Source organism: Artibeus jamaicensis, unplaced genomic scaffold (assembly GCF_021234435.1).
Source record: "Artibeus jamaicensis isolate MK-2021 breed Jamaican fruit bat unplaced genomic scaffold, CSHL_Jam_final contig_1016, whole genome shotgun sequence".
NCBI classification, from domain to species: Eukaryota; Metazoa; Chordata; class Mammalia; order Chiroptera; family Phyllostomidae; genus Artibeus; species Artibeus jamaicensis.
In genome coordinates, this window is record NW_026521195.1 from 1,179,911 (window position 1) to 1,200,404 (window position 20,494).

The following is a 20,494-nucleotide window of genomic DNA, read 5'->3' on the forward strand; positions in this document are numbered from 1 at the left end:
CAGGTGGCCGGCCCTACACTGTCCCCATGCTCTGAGCCACATTTTAAGAGAAGGCTGTGAACCACCATTCACGGGGCTTCCTCAGGGGCTCCCCCCAGGCTCTGTCCAGGACTTGAGAGAAGACACCCCTCCTTCAGGCAACCACAAGTGATCCTAAGAAAGCCACTGACATGACTTTCTGTGAGCACTAGCGCCCTGGCCCGGGGGTGGCACTGGGCCCATGGCCCCTTGCTGGAAGCAAGTTCCTGCAGAGGGTGCAGTGGGGTACGTGACCTGGTACTGACAGCTGATGACACCTCTGCTGTGTGGCAGCAGACAAAGGTTGCCATGGCGAAGCCGGCCACAGTCAGAGGAGATGCTGGGGGGTGGGGGGGGCTGGCTGCTGAGTTGGGAGCGGAAAGGGTCCCCCACCTCCTGGGTGTTCAAGGGCCCCTCACGTACACAGGGGAGGCAGCTTTTCCCCCACCAGCACCCTCTAACCCAATTACAAGGCAATCTGCGGCCCCTGTCGCCCTGCTCTGAGGACGCTTTGACATCTGACTCAGGCACCCGCCCCCGATGCCAGCAGCTGTGATTATGGCTCTGAGGGGCTCAGTGTTCCCTGCAGTGGTGGCCTGAGGGCTGTCACCAAGCTCGGGCTCTCTGGAGCCTCGAAAATTACCACAATCAGCTTGTCAGCCCGAAAGGTCAAGGGTGAGCTTCCTGCCACAGAGCCTCGCTCCCCTGCTCTGCTCTCATCCAGCAACTGGCAGGGGCCAGGCCCCCACAGGGTGTGGGGTGCGGAATCGCAGCCCAAGAGCTGCCAGGACTCATCCCCACCAAATGGTGGGACTTCCACTGACTCTGATAAATGGAGTGGACTTGCAGGAAAAGACCACTGAGGGAAGTGCCCAAGGCAGCACGCAGGACTCCAGACACCATGACCGAGCGAGTAGCCGGGCCGGCTGGGGAGACAGACAGGCCAGCACACGTTGGGACGAGCCTCTCCACTCACAGGTTCATGCCCTGGGGTAGGACACACTGCCAGCATCCTGAGAGCCGTGCTCCCATCTTAGTCCCCTCAGCTCCAGGTCAGCACCCCTAATGCAGCGGGTAATGCTGTGGGGCAGCAGAGGACTGAAGGAAGGGGCCTGAGCTGGCCACATGGGCCTGTGGGCCCCCAAGACCGTCCCACCAGTCATGGCCCGTTTAGCAAAGTGGCCCCAGGCCCTCTGCATCTGTGCATTGGGATGCTTATCCCCGGGTCCATGTCTAGGGACAGGGCCGGGGCGCTGCAGGCTGGATGCGGTCTACGCAAGGAGGGCTTCCCAAAGACGTCCCTCTGTCTTCATCCTGGAGCCCATGACCCCTAGTCTCTAGTGGCCAAGGGATCTCACTGATGAGATTAGGTTAAGAACCTGACTAGAGGGATTATCTCAGATTATCTAGGTGGACCCAACCTAATCCCAAGGGTCCTGGAGCTTGGAGAGCCATCTGCAGTTTGAGCAAGACCAGGAGGGAATGGAGGGCCTGCAAGACAGGGCGTGGCTGGCTTTGGAGCTGGAGGCGGGGCCTGGCAGGGAGCAGGCACCCCCAGGGAAGGTTCTCCAGGGCACCCTGTCAGACCCCTGCTGGGTGCCCTTGGGGAGGCCTGCGCTGGGCACGAAGCTGCCTTCCTCGTTCCCTCGGGCCACAGCAGCCAGTGGTCTGCGCGCTGTCCAGCTCAGCAGGCAGCAGAGCCACTGCCCCCACTGCTCTCAGGGCCTCTGTAAAGACAGTGTCCCAGAAAGGCGCGGGGCTTTCCTGACATCGTTACCACCCACCTGACAAGAGAGAGGTGATGTCAGAGAGGGGGTTCCATAGAGCCCCCCTTCCCGCTTGGAAATAAAGCAGCACCAAGCACCAGTCTGCTCGGAGGCATTGGCCCTGCAAACCCCACTGTGCACACGCCCCACTGTGACCGTCCCTTGCGCACTGTATCCCCTGGCATACGTTCTGACCCACAGTCTCTGTTGGCAGTACTTGTGGAGTAAAGAGAAGGGTTAACTCATCTCACAGAAAAGGCAGCCTCCCCAGTGGCCATGCAGTGGCACCTGCCGAGTGACAGTCACCTGTGAGCAGGGCCTGGGGAGCGAGGGAGAGGCAGCTCCAGAACCCGAGTCTAGGCCCAGCGTCCTCAGTGTCAGCTTTGCTATCTCTGGGAGAAATATGAGGACACCCCCAGAGCACCATCCCTCCCCGCTGTGGCTGGAGTTCCTGGTGGAACCGCGCGGCTAGGGAGCTGGGCGCCCACGGCCTCACCTGGATCACACCGCCCCCTTTGCCACCGCTGTCAGTCAGGAAGTGCCCTGGCAGCTTCAGCATCTTTCCCAGCCAGTCCATCATCACCGTCTCCAGCTCTGTGCACGCTGGGCTCGCAGCCTGTGAAGGGGAGGTGTGAACCCCAGCCCGCAGCCCACTGCTTCTGGTCAGGTCCAGACAAAGGGGCGTAGGGATGGGGCGACCCTGTCCATGTAGCAGAAGGGTTCAGACCTCTTCAGAAGGCCCACCCTGAGGCAGAACTCGAGAGGGTGTGCCCCCCACCCCCATGTTGGAGTTTTGGGGAGAAAGTGACAGGCCCGGGCACCCGGCGGCAGCAGGCTCCTGTCTGAGGCCACTCCGAGGCATCCCTGGGCCCTTCTGGGCCAGCCCAGTGCTGGGAGCCTTCCGTTCCCGCTGCACGTGGGGGTGGAGGGGTGCCCACCCCCAGATCCCAGGCCACCCACAGGAGCCCATGCATGCTGTGGGGTGGGGGGAGGTATGCACGTGTCTTGGTCACCTCGTGGCCTTCCCCCAAAGACTCAGTTCCTGAGGATGTCATGGCCCCCCCCATGCCCACCCTTCTCTGCAACAATTCTCCAGGGGCTGATGCCGAAACAAGGGGCCAGGACTTGAAAAATTTTGGGAGCAGCCACAGGGGTGAATCTTACCCTGGACCTGGGTGAGACCCGTCCACTCCCAGAAGCTGTGCCAACACCAAAATACGTGGCAAACAGGGGCTCTCTGGCCAAGACTCATGAAAAGTGGCCAGGAGGACCCAGTGACAAAACGGTGACCACCCTGCTGCAGGGCACTGGGACCGTGGCCTGGCTCAGTCAGCCATCTGTTTCCTCATGGAAGCATCCAGAAAGGCTCCGCAGGGACCCTCCTCCACAGTCACAGTGAGTGCAGTGGGGCCGAGTCAGGAGCTGGGTCCGGGAGACTTGGGTGAGTCCGTAACTCACCCTTCTGGTGGGGACTCTGAAGCTTTCCGGCCCCTGCACGTGGGGCTAGTGGCCCTTGGCCGTCCCTGAGAGGGACTGAGCCTCCCCCACCAATGGCTCTTCCTCACAGCACCGCCGGCCTGTGACGCTCAGCTGGTCACACAACATGCTCTGGACCGGCCCGCCCTGTCCCTGCGAAACCCAGCTCGGGCACAGGACGGACCCTGGCTGGCAGGAGCCCAGGCCTCGGGGCACAGCAGCCTGGGACCGGCACCAGAGACTTCAGGCTGGCCCCAGAAAGGACCTGCACAGAGGGGCCAGGGACAAGTCTCCCTAAAGGGACAGGACAGCTCTGGGCCCGCAGAGCTGAGTGACATCTGCAAGCAAAATGGGCCTCGCTTTAGAGGTGGCAAGCCCTGCAGGGACACAGAGGTCGTCCGGGCCGAGTGGCTGTGCCCAGGCTGCTGCCCCAACAGGTCTGAGCACTGTGCTGGGATCTGGGGGCCCCTTCGACCCTGCCATTGGGGTGAGTCTGCAATGTCACCTTCCCCCCACCTCTGACATGTGGGGGCAGGGCCAGGCCGATGTAGGTGCTGGCTCGAGCAGTCACCCTCTGGTGCCTCAGACCCTGACGCAGCGTGACTCAGCACCAGCAGCCCACTCCTCTCCACGGCCCAGGAGCGTGGACACAGCGGGCCCCCGAGGGCCACAGGCAGACCTGGCTTTGCGGCCCCAAGGACATTGTCCGCGCTCTGTGTTGGGGAGGCAGGGGCCTTCTTTGTAGGGCTGTGCCGGGAGCAGAGGGACAGGAGGAGTGAATGGCCTGCCCACCCTCTGAACAGGGGTCTTCCTGTCTTCGTGCCCCCAGGAGAAGTGGGCCTGGGCTGGCCAGGGGACATAGAAGCCGGCCTGGGAGCCCAGCACTCCCAGCGGGGGACCCTCTCCTGGTCAGCCACCCAGTGGAGAGCAGATGGGCAGGGCAGTTCTCCAGCTGGAGACCCCATGGGATCCCTCCCTCTGGACTGCATGGTGGACATGCAGGTTCCTAGGCCAGGCTGCAAAACCAGGGCTGAGGTTCTAGTCCACACCGAGTGGCTCTAAGGAAGCCCTGCTGTGCAGGACTGCCTTGTATGAGCAGGTAACTTCCCTGGAATAGTCTCTGTCTAGTCCCCTGTGTCCCCACCCCTGAGAGGCGTCCTCTCTGGGGTTGAGTCCCCATCCTGTCCCACAGGAGCACGGCCACCTGCTCACACCATGTCCTCAGGGCAGGGTCCCCTGTTTCCCCGTCACTCACCCAGGAGAAGCCGATGCAACCAATGGCCCCGCTCAGCATGTCGCCGAGTAGGGCCGGAAAGGAGTTGCCCGTGGGGAAGTAGGCCAAAAAGTGAGGGCTCTGCCAGTGGGTCACCTGTGGGGAGACGGTGGTCACTCGGGGGCACAAGGGGCCTGCACAAGCAGGAGAACCAGGCCCCCAGGGTCTGCACAGCGAGGGGCATCGCTGAGGACAGCAGAGTTTCCGTGGAGGCTGAGTGCGTGCACGTGTGCGTGCATGGTGTTGGGGGCAGCCCGCCCTGAGGCCCTGGCTGTGTGTGAGCAGCCTGGTTTTTTAAAACTGCTCCATAAAAATAAAAAGTCTCTATCAAAAAAATGTGGAAAAGGCGTGCCTTCATAGGTGTCTTCAGCTGGTGTTGCTGCTAGTCCCCTGCTTCCTGTTCGGTCCCCTTCCCTTTGTCCCTCTGTCCCCAGATGCCATCAGGAGAAGATGACAGGCAGTGTGCTCTATTGTGGTGACAGCATGGCTGGGACAGCCTCCTGGTGTGGGGAAACGGTGGGGGAGGAGGGAAAATGGGGGGCTGTCCCCCAGGTTTTGCTCCTTTAATTTGTTCTTGTCATGTGAGTGCAGAGTAAAGCCCCGAGGACGCCTGTGGGGATCAGGAGTGCAGGGGAGGTACAGGATGGTCACTCGGGCCTCCAGGGGACAGGTCTCAGCAGTCCATCTGACCGCCCACCTTCTCGGTGCCCCACCCCCTGCCGCCCCAGGCTGTGCAGGTGTTCCACCTAAGTCGGCCACTGCAGACATAGCTCCCTCGGTAACTCTGAGGATGCACTGGCCAGCGCCTGAGACGAGGCACCAGAGCCCCCAGGATAGGAAGGCGGCCAGAACTGGGAGCAGCCAGCAGGACTCTTGGGGTGGAAGCTGCCGGCCCCAGTGAGGCTGAGGTCAGGAGGAGCTGCAGGCTGAGGCTCCTGTCCCCTGCTCTTTCAGGGACCTGGGAGACATTTTCACTTCTTTTTAAAGGAAAAAGATATGCTTTCAGGTCAGAACCAAAAGTTTACTCCATAATGTTCATGTATTCATCTTTATGCCAGTGCACTCCTAAATTGTAATTTTCTTCGTGTTTCTGTGGAGGAAGGGCCCACAGCAGTGAGGGTGTGGCCTGGGCACCAGAGGCCCCTCACAGTGGCCCCCCTCCCACCCTGACACCCAGGTCACAGGCAGGCCTGTTCCAACTCTCAATTAACACCCACTCAGTACTGGAGACGCACGTTCCCACGAGGCCCTCCAGCTGGGTGAGGGCTGGCAGACTCACAGCTATCAAGGGGGGCTCCCTTCTCACCCGGGGACAGTGCTCTGCGCAAGAAAAGCCCCGTCTAACCGCGAGGGAAGAATTCTATAGCATCCCAAATCGCCCTGTTATGGACAGACAGAACGGCTGTGTCCCCATAGTCTGGTGTGGAAGTCCTCCCCCCTCCAGTGTCACAGGACAGGGACAGAGTAGGTCATGAGGGAGATTCAGTGAGGGGGTGGACATCTACAAGCCAGGAGCAGAGAGCCCTCACCGGGAACCGGACCTGTGGGAGCTGTGACCTGGACCCCTGGCCTCAGAGCCCTGAAAGGGGCGTGTCTGCTGTCTGAGCCCCCACCCCCACCCCCAAGGGGAACCATGTATGGCAGTCCCTGAGCCTGACATTTGACTGCACGCCCCCCACAGGGGCTGCATGCTGAGGCTTAGTGCATTTGCAGCTCCTCTGGCCAAGAACCAGGATTTGTGCTCGATGCAGAGTGCAAATGTCAGGGGCCCTCCTGGGAGCTGGATCTGGTCCTGAGCAGCTGAGGTTTCAGGGCCGGGGGAGGGGCCCAGGCCACTGGTCCCTGGGCCTCCTTGGGGTCCAGTCTGACAGTGGGGGTTGGGGCAGGGAATCTGAGAACCCTCTCGCCATGCCGCTGCCTCTGGCGACTTCCCAGGCAGGGACAACTGACTGTGGAGACACAAAGAACTAGTGTGTTCCTTCCAGGGTGACGCTCGGCCCTGGGTCCTGCCCACACCTGTGCCGGGCCCCCTGGGGCCCCTTGAGCTGTCACTCCGGGCAGAACTAGCCTCTGTCGCCTGTTCTCCCGTGAAATCAGCAAAGCTTTCCTTCTACATGTGCAATGGATTCACCCTCTGCTCAGCGTGGACTGGTTGCAGGAGGTTTCGTTTGGGGGGATGGACTTACTGGAAACCAGCCCCAGGGGCTGCTGACCTCCAGCTGCCCTGTTCACTGGCTCTCAGAGTTGGGGTCTCAGGCAGGGGCAGGGCTGGAGGGGCTGGGGAAGGCCGCTCGCCGCCCTCAGCGCCCACAGACCTGGGCTGCGATTCTGGCTCTGTCGCTCCCTGGCTGTGCAACCTCAGTCTGATCACCTAACTTTTCTGGGCCTTTGCTGCCTCGGCTGTAAACTAGAAATGACAAGGGCTCCTGTCCACCGGGATTGGTTGTGATCAGGTGACATAACACATGTGCCCCGCCTTGGGGTCCACAAGCCGCTCCTCAAACTGACCGGAGTCCTCCGACCCGACCTTGACCCACTCACCCCTGGCATGATGATCTTCTCCACGTCCTTCATGATGTCCTCAAACGTGTCTGGCTCCTGGGGGGCGCAGCTGGGGATCAAGGGGCGCAGGTAGCCAGGCTCCACATCGGGGAAGACCTGGCGCTGCTCGATGCCCTCCAAGTAGTCAGCTATGTAATCCACCATCTGCCTCCCTCTCCTCCTGAACTCGCTCGTGTTCATGCTGACGGCTTCCTCAGTGGAGCGAACTGCACAGGGACAGGAGAGACACCGGCCGGCCGCCATGGAGTCAGCAACCATGGCCTGCCGCTGCAGGGGAGACTCGGGGGGCCCCCCACGAGCCTATGTAATGTTTGTATCAGCTAATCAATATGTAACCTTGTGAATGCGGTCCCTTTTAGATGTTATGTAACACAGACAGACCCATTCCCTTTGCACTCCTGCCTGCCTGGGCAGCTATGCCGGCACCTTCTGGTTCCCAGCAGCACCCAGCCCTGAATTTTCTGGTCATTTTCAACAGGGGCATCCCCAGGAGTAACACCCACGGGGGAACAGTGTGTCCCCAAACAGGCCACTTGTGGACACAGTAACGCAGAAGTTGCCTGGTGGGGCAACGCCAAGTTTTCATCCCGCAGAACATGTGTGTGTCCACTCATGCCCACGTGTGCCCACGCCAGCCCCTCCCACGCTGACCGTGGGCTTGCACGGAGATTTTAGCCGAGAGGAGAAAGTGCATTTGGGGCATCTGTGGGTGATAAGAGCTGCCCGTGTTTTCCAAATCGGAAACCTGAACACCCCCAGGAAAACTGCTCACCAGGCCCTGGAAGTCCAGACACAGGGATCTGCGGACACACGGACTTTCGGAACGTGTTCTTCAATTGTAGGAGATGATTGCGTGCTGAATGGGGAGTGCATTTCTGAGCTCCTGCCACAGCTCCAAGCCTCGAAATTTAAGACTGGCTCTCCCAGAAAGGGTGGCTCTACGGGGACTACAGAGTGAACAGCGTCCCGGCGCCCCTGACAGTACCTTCTCAGCATCCTGTCCTGTTGTCTGTGCTGTTGTGTGGGGGAGGAGTGGGTTTTATGAGGCCAAAGAGAAATTATTCACAGGACACGTGTTAACCACTGCAAGGCCACCAGCAGGGCCGGGCAGCCGACATAGAGGGGAAGGTTTTAGGTTCTCTGAGGCCCATTATTCTGTCCAGGTTCTGGGTACATTTTTCATCTGGCAAAGGCGGATGACAGCGATTAGAATAGAAGATAAGGTTCTGAATTACAGCCACCAAGAATGAAAAAGTAACAGCCTGGGTCTGAAGTCCCCCTGCCTCTGGGTGCCATTAACCTGGGCCCACGGAAGCTCCTGCTTCTCATCCCAGGAGCCCCCAGGGGTCTCAGGGCAAAGCTGCTGCAATGCATGGAGCTTCCCATTTATAACCCCCAGGCCCACAGGCTTCAAAATTAACTTTTCACTTGGAGTGACTCTGGTCATTTCAAATTTTGCACGTTGACTGAATGCCACCCAAACTCTGTCCAGCAGCGGACATGACGGCCAGCTTGCCTTGCCACTCGGCAGCAATGGTAACGCACAGTCCCATTTCTTGCAGGGTTGCTCAGGGCGGCGTGGCATTCCTCAGTCTGGGGGGCTGCACTCAGTGGGGAACTTCTGTGGGTGAACATTGTGGTTCTTGCCAGCGGCTCCCCACCTTCACGGGAAGAGCCGGTGGGACGCCACGGCCGGGACTCCGGCGTCGGGAGCCAGAAGGCCCTGACTCGGGTGTTCGCTAGCCAAACGGCCTGACGTCAGTCCCTGCTGCCACTAACGTCAACTACAAACCACCCTGTCTCCAGGACGACCTCGACAATTAGATAAGTCCATGGGAACAGCCCGGAACAGAGGCCCAAGATACACATCAGCTGTATTAGGTATTAGCTTTTCTAGAAGACACCGAGATGGGTAACCTCACATCAGCATTTCCAAACACTGTTTTGCATTAAAAATTTGTAGAAAGAAGAGCATTTACCTTATAATTTCTTTAGAACAGTTTTTTAAGATTTTACTCATTTTTAGAAAGAGGGGAAAGATGGCGGGAAGAGGAGAGAAACATCAATGTGTGGTTGCCTCTCATGTGCCCCCTACTGGGGACCTGGTCCACAACCCAGGCATGTGCCCTGATCAGGAATAGAACCCTTTAGTTCTCAGGTTGTCAGTCAATCCACTGAGCCACACCACCCAGGGCTAGAACAAATTTTTATAGAAACATATATTTTTAGTGTTTTAAAATTATATAGCCAAATTTTCCCTCAAAACTTTGTTGTTTTTTTTCAACCGAAGTACTGCCTCACGGGGAGGGACTAAGAATCATCATTTTGCCGTATAATCATCACTGCTGGGTTTGCACTTCCTTTTAGAATTTGCCATGATAAGCATTCCTGGTCTTGCTCTATTTCAATACTTTCGACAGTTTCCCCTACTTCCTGGTCACGTGGAGTTCCTTTACAAACTGCTCGTTCACTGAATTGTTCCCCGTTATTTAGATTGAATTGCAGAATAGAATACCCTCACAGTATGTCTGTGATCTATCGTGTAGACATGGCCTTCATGTTTTGCTTGACCTAACCTTGCTTATAATTTTATTCTGACCTATAAGGATTTCTATTTTTATGTAGTCAAGTCTCGTGATCTTTCTCTTTGCAACTGGCACCTTGCAAGTGACTGATAGCAACACCTTTAAGTATCCGAGTGACCTCTCTGTGTTTGACCGAGGGATAGCCCACGCCGCGTGCAGGTGAGGTGCAGTGCGGGGTGCTCGGGGTTCCCAGGGCCCCCGCTGCCTCAGAAGAAACGGACGCACACTCACTACCCCCCCCGCCCCCCCCCAGCGCGGTATCCTCATCAGATGCAAGAAGAGCCCTGGTCACTCTGTCGGAAACACTGTCGGGTATTTGCTGGTTATTTTCCACAAAGAGCTCCCTGGTAAACTCTTTGTCCTGCCAACCAAGAGCCCTGTGTTGTTGTGTTTGACGTCCATGCTGGAGATGGGTGGATGTTGGCTGGGGGAGGGGGACACTGACAAAGGCCACGGTGCTGCCTCCCCGGGCCCCAGGGCAGCCTCTGTCAATATCATCTGATGACAGCGTCTGCCTGTGCTGTGTGGGGCGTAAGCCGGTCGTGTCCCCGGACTCCTGGCCCAGCATCGTGTCGCTTCAGGAGAGGCACAGCCTGGCCTCAGCCCCCCATGCCCGGTTCCGGAGGGGCCACAGAGTTTCAAGGACATGCCATGGTGCTCTAGGACCCTTCCAGGGTGGCCACCAGGCCTCTCCTAGGCTTGTTTTAATCCCCGCCCAAGGGTATGTTAATTGACTTTAGAAAAGGAAAAAGGGAGGGAGAGAGAGAGAGAAAACGTGGCTGTGAAAGAGAAACACTGGTTGCCTCCCTCGCGCACAGCCCCAACCTGGGACCCAGCCTGCAGCCTTTTGGTGCACGGGACAATGCTTTAAGTGAGTGAAGCCACCGGGCCAGGGCTCCTGGGCTTGTTATAATTATTATTATGCTTGCTGATCACCAACAAACATGCTAAGTGAAGTAACACAGAGTTTCTAAAGAACCTGGTGTTAGTGTCTTAAGAGTCAGAAAAGGTCTCAGGGGATTTATTTTTTTGTTGAGGCAAGTTAACAGACAGCCGTCCGTATCATCAGAAACATCTCTGCTGGAAACTTCCCTATGGTCTCAGCTGGAAGCTGGAGCCCTGTTGGGTCCGTCATGATCCTGTACCCACATAGAACAGGCTTGCTGAGGGACCGGCTGAATCCAGGGGAAGCAGTCGGATTAGCTCAGGGCCATGGCCGACATCTCTGACCTCCAGGAAGAACAGGAGAGGCAAGGCCTCCCAGTCCTGGGGCAGACAGGCGTTTTGAGTCCTAGGCTACGGCTCATTTTCCTGGAAGAGTGTAAAGAGGAGTGCAAACACTTTCCTTCTGTCAAGGTAGAAAAGGAAAAGCCGGGGCAGGCGGCGCCCCAGGGTCTGAAGGAAGACCACAAAGAGAGAGCAGAGTAAGCTTTGCCAAACACGGATGCTGGTGTGTGGGCCTGGCCTCGTTCTCTGTCCTCCGGGCCCAGGTGGCCCTATTCCAGCCCCCCCAAATTAAACCAGGAACCTCGCCCTTACTGCTTTCTTCTTGTCCTGAAATTTGGGGTAACTCAAGATGTTCTTGTTGAAACAGAAATTTTTCTGACTGGCTTGGAAAAGAATTAACCTTTGCACAAACTTAGACGTGTCCAGTGCTGCACCGAGCTCTCTGCCCAAGTTCTGTTTTGCAATAGCCATGATAACGCAGCCAGGAGCCCACCCTCCTCCCGCAACCAGGAGGCCAGAGCACAAAAGAGCAACCTGACCAGGAGCACCTGAGCCGCCAGTCAGGTCAGGGCCCCAGACACACCCTGCACTCTGGCCAAGAATGCCCTGTACTCCAGCATAGGCGCTAGGGCCACCCAACCAGCGTGGCCAGAGTGCAGGTCGACACGCTCCAAAAAAGCCTCCAGATGACCCAGGAGGAAGCAGTTTCTCCCAGAGCCTTACTCTCCTGGATCCCATTCTGACAGGAAGACATGGCCTCGGGCCGCTCTGGCTGGGCTGTGTCCAGGCTGTGTCCACTGACCTCCCCAAGCCTCCGTCATCAATCTTGGTGATGGCCACTGCACCAAGCAGCACAGGGAATCCTGGTGGGGACTCCAGATCATTCACCCAGGGGGGCACCGAGCACGTAATACTCTCTCCATGCTCCAAGCTGCACCGACACCGAAGTAGCTGTCCAGGTGGGGCCCTGCAAAGGCCCAAGCCAGTGAGCAGTGGCTTCTGCCTGGTGGTGGCAGTGGGGGGCAGGGAGCGCTCTGTTGTCCAGCTGGCTCACTCTGAATTGGAGGCCCCCTCACACCTCACAGCCCCTTCAGGACGGCAATCTGGCGAGGCAGCGTCCTCTGTCTTAGCAGCCCCAGGGTGCGTAGGTCAGTGGATCTGGGTTCAGAGCAAAGGGGTTGCGCCCTATCTCCTCAGGAAGAGGGGGCCTGGCTGTCAGCCACCTTTGTGGCCACTCCCAGCCTCCATCCCCTCCCTTGTAAACGGGCAGCGAGGTGCTGCAGACAGCAGGCCCGCTGGCCCGAGGCACCATCTGAGTCTGGTGGTCATTATCACCCATGTCGGAAAGGAACTAGGCGACCACTCCTCAGCGGCCCGGCCTTTGGCAGTGGGCAAGCATCAGGGGCACTCGATAGATGCACCAGGGATCCGGCTTCACGGGAAGCCTGGCCCTTCTGGCTGCAGAGGACAGAGTTGCTGATTCCCCGTCCGTTGCCCCCGCCTCGCCGTGCAGCCTCAGCTGAGCCTTTTGTCGGCTGACAGCTCTGGGTGCAGACAGGGCCCATCAGGAGATGATGTCATGCTCTCCACTGTAACATAGTAACCAGTCTCCCGCCGGAAACACCAGTTTCCACCACGTCCCTGTAGCTGGCTGTGAGGTCAGACTGAAAGCTGACTGAGAAGTTCTCACTTCAGCAATATTGTAACAACCACGTCCACAACATCACACTTGCTGTGGTTATTCCGACTCTCCTGATTTCAGACAATTCACACACCGGTGGTCGTCACTGCATGCGTGTCCCCCGGAACCCTCTTTCTCTAACCGCCCCCATGGGCCTAATTCCTATACCCAGGAAGATGTTCGCAGTGATCCTGTGAACCCGGCATGGGGCCCAGGCCCCGCAGCGTGTGCCGGTGGCGCTGTGGCACATGGGAGGGACCGGCGCAGCCACACCAGCCTGTTCCGTGTGCCCTCAGAGACACTAACTCCCTGCTTCTCGGTGCGTTTTCGCGTTGCCCATTTTTTTCCCACAAAAATGCGAGCGATGTGAAGATGTCAGCCCCTCAGGCAAGGTGAGCCTCGGTGCCCCGCCCCTTCAAGCTTTCCTCTTTCATCGCACTGTGTCAATCAAACTGAAATCTTAATTAAGTGGGTTACATTGAGGATGAATTTAAAATGATTCCAACTACAGCCTTGTCCTTCTTGCTGGCTGGCTGTCCGAAAGCCCTCGTATGGAAACTGCCCGGCAAACCCGGTTTAGGCTTCCCTCCAGGGACTCCATTGTCCCAGTGCTACCCCGGGGCATGCATCTCTCAGACGGAAAGCCTTCCCCCTCCCCCTTAACGTTTTTCCCCTCGACCCCCGTCCCCTTTTCCTCCTTCTGTTGGAGTCACATTAGCAGACCGAGGAAGGTTACGGCCACCTGCCTTTCCCAGAACCTGGAGCCTATATATTAGTGCGTTCCAGTCGGCTTCTCTTTTCACGACAGCCGCACCTTGCCCCGGCCATGCTGTGGGATGATTTATGGTCTGTTGGGACAGCTGCCACCCTGAGACCGTGCCCCAGGCCCTGACACACCCTTTGGGAGTGGCCGAGTTTTGCACAAACCGGTTCCGTGGTAAATGCTGGCTCCTGGACTCACTGTGACTCTTCACTGATCCTTGGGCACAGGGCCGGCCCAGCAGCACATGGCTCCCCAAGTCAAATCCTGACACCGCATGGGGCCCTGGGTGGTCACAGCCTGCGGCCCCCAAACTAAAGTGATGGCCAACCTGTGCACCCACACAGCCGCACTCCCAACACATGCACCGGCTGCCTGCCACCCACACCAGGCCACCCTCAGGGGGCGCCACCAACCCCACCACACAGCCAGGCCCAAGAGCAGAGCTGCGGGCATTTCCGATGCTGTGGCTGGGTGCCCACCTGCACTGCCTGCCACCCCCGTCCTCATGTGGCCTGAGACCTCAGCGCCCACAGACCCCAGAGGGGCCCTAATTGGGCCGGGCGGGGGTAGCACCTGCCACCCAGGGCTCGGGGTCCCGCCCCTTCACTGCACGCGGAGAAGCGCTCTGGCGGTGGGGAGCACTGATCCTGATGGAGACAGGCACAGCAGAGGCTGGGCAGCGCCGGTGGTCCTGGGGTCCTTGGTGCCCAGGAGAAGCCCTGGTCTGCCCACCCCAAACCGAAGGAATGCTGAGAAGTCACCACACATCTCAGTGCACATGGCAGCGCCACAAAGCGGCAGAGCGAGCCCACTCAGCAGATGGGGCGAGGGCTCGGGAAGCAGGGCCCTGCCAGCCCGCACGGCTCACGGCAGCTCCACACGGGGCTCTGGGGCCCCGCGCGGCCAGGTCCGACCCCTCTGGCCTGGGTCCCACGCCTGCTGCTCCCAGGACCCAGCCCCAGTGGAGAACACCTGAGGACTTGAGCCTTTCCTTCAAGTCCGTGTCCACTCTGGGACTCCCTCCTCCAGGAACGCCCACCCAGGAGCCCCTGCACGCAGCGGCTTCGGCCGCCCTCCCAGAACATCGCAGTGGGAGCCGCGTTCCCGCAGAGCCCTACCCGATCATCAGAGTCAGGTGTGGTTTCCAAGGGGATAGGCACACCTGGCCTTGAAAGTGGTCTCGAAGAGGGGCAGTGGATGTAGGTGCACCTCCCGGCTGAGTCCCTGAAGCGGACAGGGGCAGGGGTTTTGTTTGAGCCATTTTCTCCACCCGGCTGCCTGCTCAGGCACCTCCCGGTGGGGGAGGCAAGAGAGCGCAGGGGTCTCTTTCAAAAACGTGCAGGCATGCCCCCCACCCTTGCCATGTCTTAAATGTTCCAGGGGGTCCACTGACCCTGCTGGGAACCTTGCTGGCTGTGCCCACACCAAAAAGTCTGCTTCTCTCTGGTCCCCTGGAAGTCTACGGGGGGCCACCTTTCAGATGCCATGTCCCCTTGGCTCCTGTCCTGTTTCCTAGGGAATCTGTCTGATGGGAATGACAAGCCACCGGCAAGGAGCCCGGCCCTTGGAGCGTCTGAGAGAGAAATAGGATTAAGGGGAAAACCCAGGTTGGCTGCTTCCATGTCCCCTGGGGACAGAGAAAACAGAAAACCCCGGTGACGGGGCTGCCGAGCAGCCCACAGCCCCTCCTGCTCCCGACCCCCGTGAGCGTCGCCCCGGTTCTACCAGCACCCGCGGGAGGCCGCCCGGGGCTGCCTGCTGTGAGGAGGGCAGGGGCTGAGGCAGCCGGGCTGCACCCCGCCTTAACCCCACCTGCTCCTCCTTCCAGCCTGTGTCCTGGCCCCCACCCCATTACCACAGGCACCAGGAAGCAGCTGGAGAACAGCGTCCACTTGCTCCTTATGTCTTCTCACAGCTCGGGGAGCACAGACTTAACACTGTCCCAAGTTCCCAACTCTGTGCCCCATGTCGCTTAGAGGGAACACGCAGAAGCAGGTGTCTCGGGGTCACACCCGTTTTCTCAGAAAGTTCCTGCAGCCTCCCTATCACCACGGAAACCACCCCAGCTGGCAGCAACAGGTGAGCCCGCCACCATCCCCAAACCGAGGGAGGGGCAGAGCCCAGGCGCTGGACCCAGTCGGGACCCCAGGGCGCGGGGACAAAGAGCAGCACTCACACTGGCTGGCTGTGTCTTCCCTCCGTCCTCTCCTTGGTGACAGCTAACAGCACAAGGCGGTGAGTCTGAGATTGCCATCTATACAGACAGTGTCCACAGCCCAGAGCCAATCAGCGCATCTGCTTACTTATTGGCTGCATCTCCCCTCTCTGCTTCCTGCCCCCGCCCCCAGGTCTTGAGGGCCAGGAAAGGGCTGGGCAGCACTGAGGGGCAGCACAGCCGCAGGCACTGGGGGGCAGGAGGCCATGGGAAAGGGGTCCTGGCCCCCAGCTCACTGAGTGGGGCCGAGACTCGGCTCGTCTCCCGGAGACTCTGAACAACCTCTGAGCAAGCCCAGCTCCCGGGCTCCACTCCAGGGGTGACAGAGGGCCAGCCGGGCACGGGAAGGCAGGAGCGCCCGCTTTGTGACCGTGCCGGACCACACGCCGGGCCACACGCCTGCTTCCCTCTCCTCCCTCTGGGGGCTGCTGGGACCTCAGCCAGGAGGGATGGAAGCAAAAAGGGCACCGTCTGCTCTCATTCCAGATCAGAGAGGAGCAGAGAGAGGCTGGCAAGGGGTCAAACACAGGTTTGTCCAACTCAGCCCTGCTCCTTCACTCTGGAAGCCACCAGCATTCACAGCACAGTGACCTAAAAGAGCAGGTGGGCTTTCTCTGTCCTCCGCCCTCCTGGGCAGGCTGGTTGGGGCAGGAGGGCAGGATACCTCCCCCTCCAAGGTGAGCACTGAGTCCTGTGCGCCTGGGATGGGGGACCAGGGAGAGCCCCTCAGGCCAGGAGGGGCAGGCGGGGTCCTGTGCCCCCATTATACACACCCACATGTGCACCATGCACATGCATACACACTCGCAAACACACTGCAGGCTCAGGGCCTGGGGTGGTCCAGGGCTGGGAGTTTGCCCCGCCCTGGTTTTTATCAAGTGGCGTCTCTCCCTGGGGGCTCCTTAGGGTGGAGACTGCAGGGGCTGAGCAGGCCAGCCGCCGTGGTCGTGGGGTGGGGCTGCTCCTCAGCCAGGGGGACTGGTGGCTAGGGGCATGTGCGGGACACAGGGGGCTGGGCGTGGACCAAGAGGCACTAAGGTAACTGGCCCCATGCGTGTGGGGACAGGGCCCAGCTTGGACAGGAGAGCCATCCAGCCAGGAGGAGGCTCCGCTTCCAAGCCTGGGAGGTGGGCAGATGGCGGGGAGAGGTAGGCTGGGCTGACCCCGCACGCACAGCACAGCACAGGTGGGCCACATGCAGGCGGCTGGAACTGTGGTCAGCCACGCTGATGATGTGACAGGACTCACGCCAGGGCAGGGTGGCAGGGCTGAGCCTGACCAAAGATGCATTAGACTTCCAGGAGGACACTTACAAAGCATGGCGGGCACTGCAGACCCCAGTCCGTGAAAACGAATGCCCGCTGGCCAGCGGGCCACTCGCCATTGCAAACATTCCTATTTTCCTCAAACCAGTGAAGGGAGTCAAAACTGGGCCATCAAACCCCCAGCACACACCCTGGACTCCAAAGTCAGTACAGAGGGAAGAGCAAGAGTCTCCAGGGAGGAGGACGCAGCAGGGGTCCTGCTCCACACTTATCAAGACAGAAGAAGCTGTAAAAATGTAATGTGTGTGTGTTTTTTAAGGTTTTATTTATTTTTAGAGAGGGGAGGGGAGGGAGAGAAACATCATTGTGTGGTTGCCTTTCACGCGCCCCCTACTGGGGACCTGGTCCACAACCCAGGCATGTGCCCTGACTGGGAATCAAACTGTCAACCCTTTGATTCACAGGCTGGTGCTCAATCCACTGAGCCACACCAGCCAGGGCTGAATGTAATGTGTTTTCAAGATGTTATTTATTTATTTTAGAGAGAGGAGAAGGGAGGGAGAAAGAGGAGAGAAACATCAGTGGGAGAGAGAAACATCGATTGGTTGCCTTTCATACACACTTATGGGGGACTGAACCTGCAACCCAGGCACATGCCCTGACCAAGAATTGAACCCGAGACCTTTCGCTTTGTGGGATGACGTCCAACCACCTGAGCCACACCAGTTAGGGAAAAAAGTAATGTTTTTGATGCAAGGGTACATACTTGACCAATGAAGCAGCATAGAGAGCCCAGAAAAAAAAAATTCCACAAAGAAAGGAAAACTAACACACATTGAACAATATCAGTAAAGAAAGATGGACTAGTAAATGGTGTTGGGACAGCTGGTCAGCACTCGGGGGAAAAAATGACATTGAACTCATTCTCCCTCCTGGTAGGTTAAATCCTTAACCGAAAGGCCAACTTTCCAGGACAACTGAGAGGTGTGTGTTTACGGCCTTGGAGGAGAGTGGTTCCTCACGTGATCACCGTCCCCAGCGCCCCGTGGAGGAGCGGCCAAGGTGACTGCATTGCTGGTGAGAACGCCTGTCCTCCCAGCTAGGTGAACTGGGAAGACAACTTCCAAAGCAGGGGAGGTGACTGAAAATGCGCAGTGCTAGGGATGCATGCATTATACACTAATGCCTTTTGTATTATGCGATGATGCAAAAAGACCTTTTTAATAAGAAAAAAGGCATCTCGATAGAAACACAAGCACTGACCAGAAATGGAAACAAAATGTCTCCTAAATGTGACCAGAGATAAGGAAAGTATTAACATTTATTCATCATCTCCCATGTGCCAGATAGATACTTTCCAGACTCCATGTAACTCAATCCACCTGCTACCATGGGCCCCCCCATGTTACAGAGGAAGAGACAAAGGCTGGGGGGAGCCTGCCGTGGGGGAGAGGCATAGAGAGGAGCAGGGTTGGGGTCTGTCGCCTCGGGCCATCACTTCCGCACCAGCCGGGAGGCGCCTGTCTGCCCCCAGTGTCACCGTGCCCCTAGGCCGGTGGCTCTGCCAGCCACAGGCAGCGTGAGAGAGAGCAGACAGCATAATTTCCAGCCCCCAAGTGAATTAACTTTTAAGCGAAGGTTCTGCACTGTGAAGTGACAGGCCAAGGTATAGGTATTGCCAACCATACTCTGATTAAATAACAAAAGCCGGAACTCACCTGCTGGGACGTGTGGTTCCTCACCACCCAGGACCTCTGGCTTCTGGGCGTGGGGAAGTGGCCAGGGTCCTCTGACCCGGCAGCTCCACACACACATGTCCAAGGCCTTAAGCTCAGCCCTGTGTGACAGTTAAACATTAATTTCTGGCCACAATAAGCCCTCGTCCCCCCGCCACCCCCGTGAGCTGTGTGCCCCTTCTGCACTGAGTGGTGTCTTGCAGAACGTCGTAGCCGTGACCTTGCCTGTGGGGACCGTTTTCCAACTCCCACGCCCCCCACTTTGTGGAGACCCAAGACTCCACAAAGGGTCTCTGTGACCCAGGCTCTGTGAGGGACCCGAAGGGGGCGCTGTACCGGCTCTGGCGTCTCAGCCCTTGGTGCCCATGCCTGTGGACCCCCAGTGTGCTTGCAGATGCCCGGCTCCTTCAAAACCGGCAGATGCCCAAGGGAACAGGCGGCCCAGGAGGGGCTGTGTGGCATTGTGGGCGCCTTGGCGTCACCCATCCGAGGCTGCAGACTGGCCCCATCTCAGCAAGAGCCTGCTACTCCTTGTGGAAATTCACGCACAGCGGCTGCTCGCCAGAGCAGTCGAGGCGGCTGCAGGGCCCTCACCCCCACTTCCAGTGGGGCCGGGGGCGGCTCTCTGCCCTTTGAGCGGTGGCGGTTTACCACCCTCCGATCCCAAGGGATGGAGACTCGACCCTTGGACTCCACACCCACAAGTGCCTGAGCCACTAGCAGCTGCCTCCTGTAGAGACAGGGTGGCCGTGCTGCTCTGGCCCCCACAGACTATCGCTAGTGCCCAGTGTGGGGCCTGGGGAGTCTGGGCCATCCCTGCCAGGGTCCTCGGTGGCCCCTACAGGAGAAACCCCACAGTCAGTGCAGGACCAAAGCTGCCTGACCCTATGGGATGCCCCCTGCAATCCATTGCAGTTTCTGGCCTCTGAATCCTTCCTGATGTTGTCCCCTGCTTGGTGCAAAGTGAGGCTGTGACAAGAGCTCAGGTGGATGGAGGGTTTCCCTGAAGCATGTGGAATTCACCACTCTCTCCAGGTCTGACATTGACCTTAGAGAGGTCAAGTTCAGCCCAGGTAAACCAGTGCCTGCCAGGGGCTGAGCTTGCACTGGGCTGGGACTGGCAAACGGTGGTTCGGGGCTGCCAGTGGGGCAGGGTGAGCAGTAGCTGAGCAGGTGAACTGAGGTGGGCTGCTACCAGGGCAGGGCCTGCAGCCTTTGGGCAAAGTCCTCCCAGGCACGTTTCAGAAGCACCTCCTGGCAGGGAAGTGTGTGTGTGTGTGTGTCCCGCCATGGGTGGTTGGCTTCCTTTCACCTGACCCCATGACTCTTTCAACCAATCAGGTTGTCTCGTTTTGGCCACTGAAAACTGAGGTGGTTTTTGTGGCCCAGGCATCCGGGCCATGGGGACATATTTTCTCAACTCTTCAGTTTATTACTCTGTATCACACAGGTTTTGTTCAATGACCCAAGGCTTCTCCTTGAACAAGTGAGGTTTAAATGTTGGCTGGAGTAGGGCTCTGTGGAAATGAAGGTCCCCCTCACCCAGGCCTATTGGGGAGATGGCCAGGACAAGGGAATGTGGAACAGTGGAGGCTGTGAGCATGCAAACTGCCATCCAGGGTGAGGGGGTGCAGCTGAGGGCAGGAGACCAACTCTGCCCCAGGATGGGACCAGGGCAGAGGGACCAGCCTGGGGGAGGGTGACGGAGGCTTGGGCTGGGCCCTGGTGGGGGGCGCTGTTGATGGGGGTGCTCCTAGACACAAAGGACTCTCCTGAAAACAAGTGACAGGAGTGTCCAGGGGGCCGCTGGTGAGCTCCTGATGAAGGTGAGGCTGGCTCGTGAGCCCCTGGCAGTCTGCGGGCCTGGGGTGCGGACGGAGGCGTGGCAGGCCCCAGGCCACGTTCCCCAAAAGCAGAGATGCTGGGT

General features: G+C 58.7%; 1 protein-coding gene across 2 annotated transcripts in view; it reads right to left on the reverse strand.

The window, feature by feature from the left end:
• DDC (dopa decarboxylase) overlaps positions 1-19,111 on the reverse strand; it is a 42,926-nt gene extending 23,815 nt beyond the window's left edge. Inside the window, exons 1-5 of one of the 2 annotated variants that reach the window (XM_053661292.1) lie at positions 18,904-19,111; positions 18,550-18,668; positions 7,075-7,301; positions 4,516-4,629; positions 2,281-2,400 (exon numbers count right to left, since the gene is read on the reverse strand). In XM_053661292.1, coding sequence (XP_053517267.1) covers positions 2,281-2,400; positions 4,516-4,629; positions 7,075-7,301; positions 18,550-18,646 — 558 coding nt within the window. In that variant the 5' untranslated portion in view covers positions 18,647-18,668; positions 18,904-19,111. Of the gene's footprint in view, positions 1-2,280; positions 2,401-4,515; positions 4,630-7,074; positions 7,302-15,527; positions 15,615-18,549; positions 18,669-18,903 lie in introns of those variants that run through there. The other variant, XM_053661294.1, reaches the window with a different exon arrangement.
• Between the last annotated feature and the right edge of the window lie 1,383 nt (positions 19,112-20,494).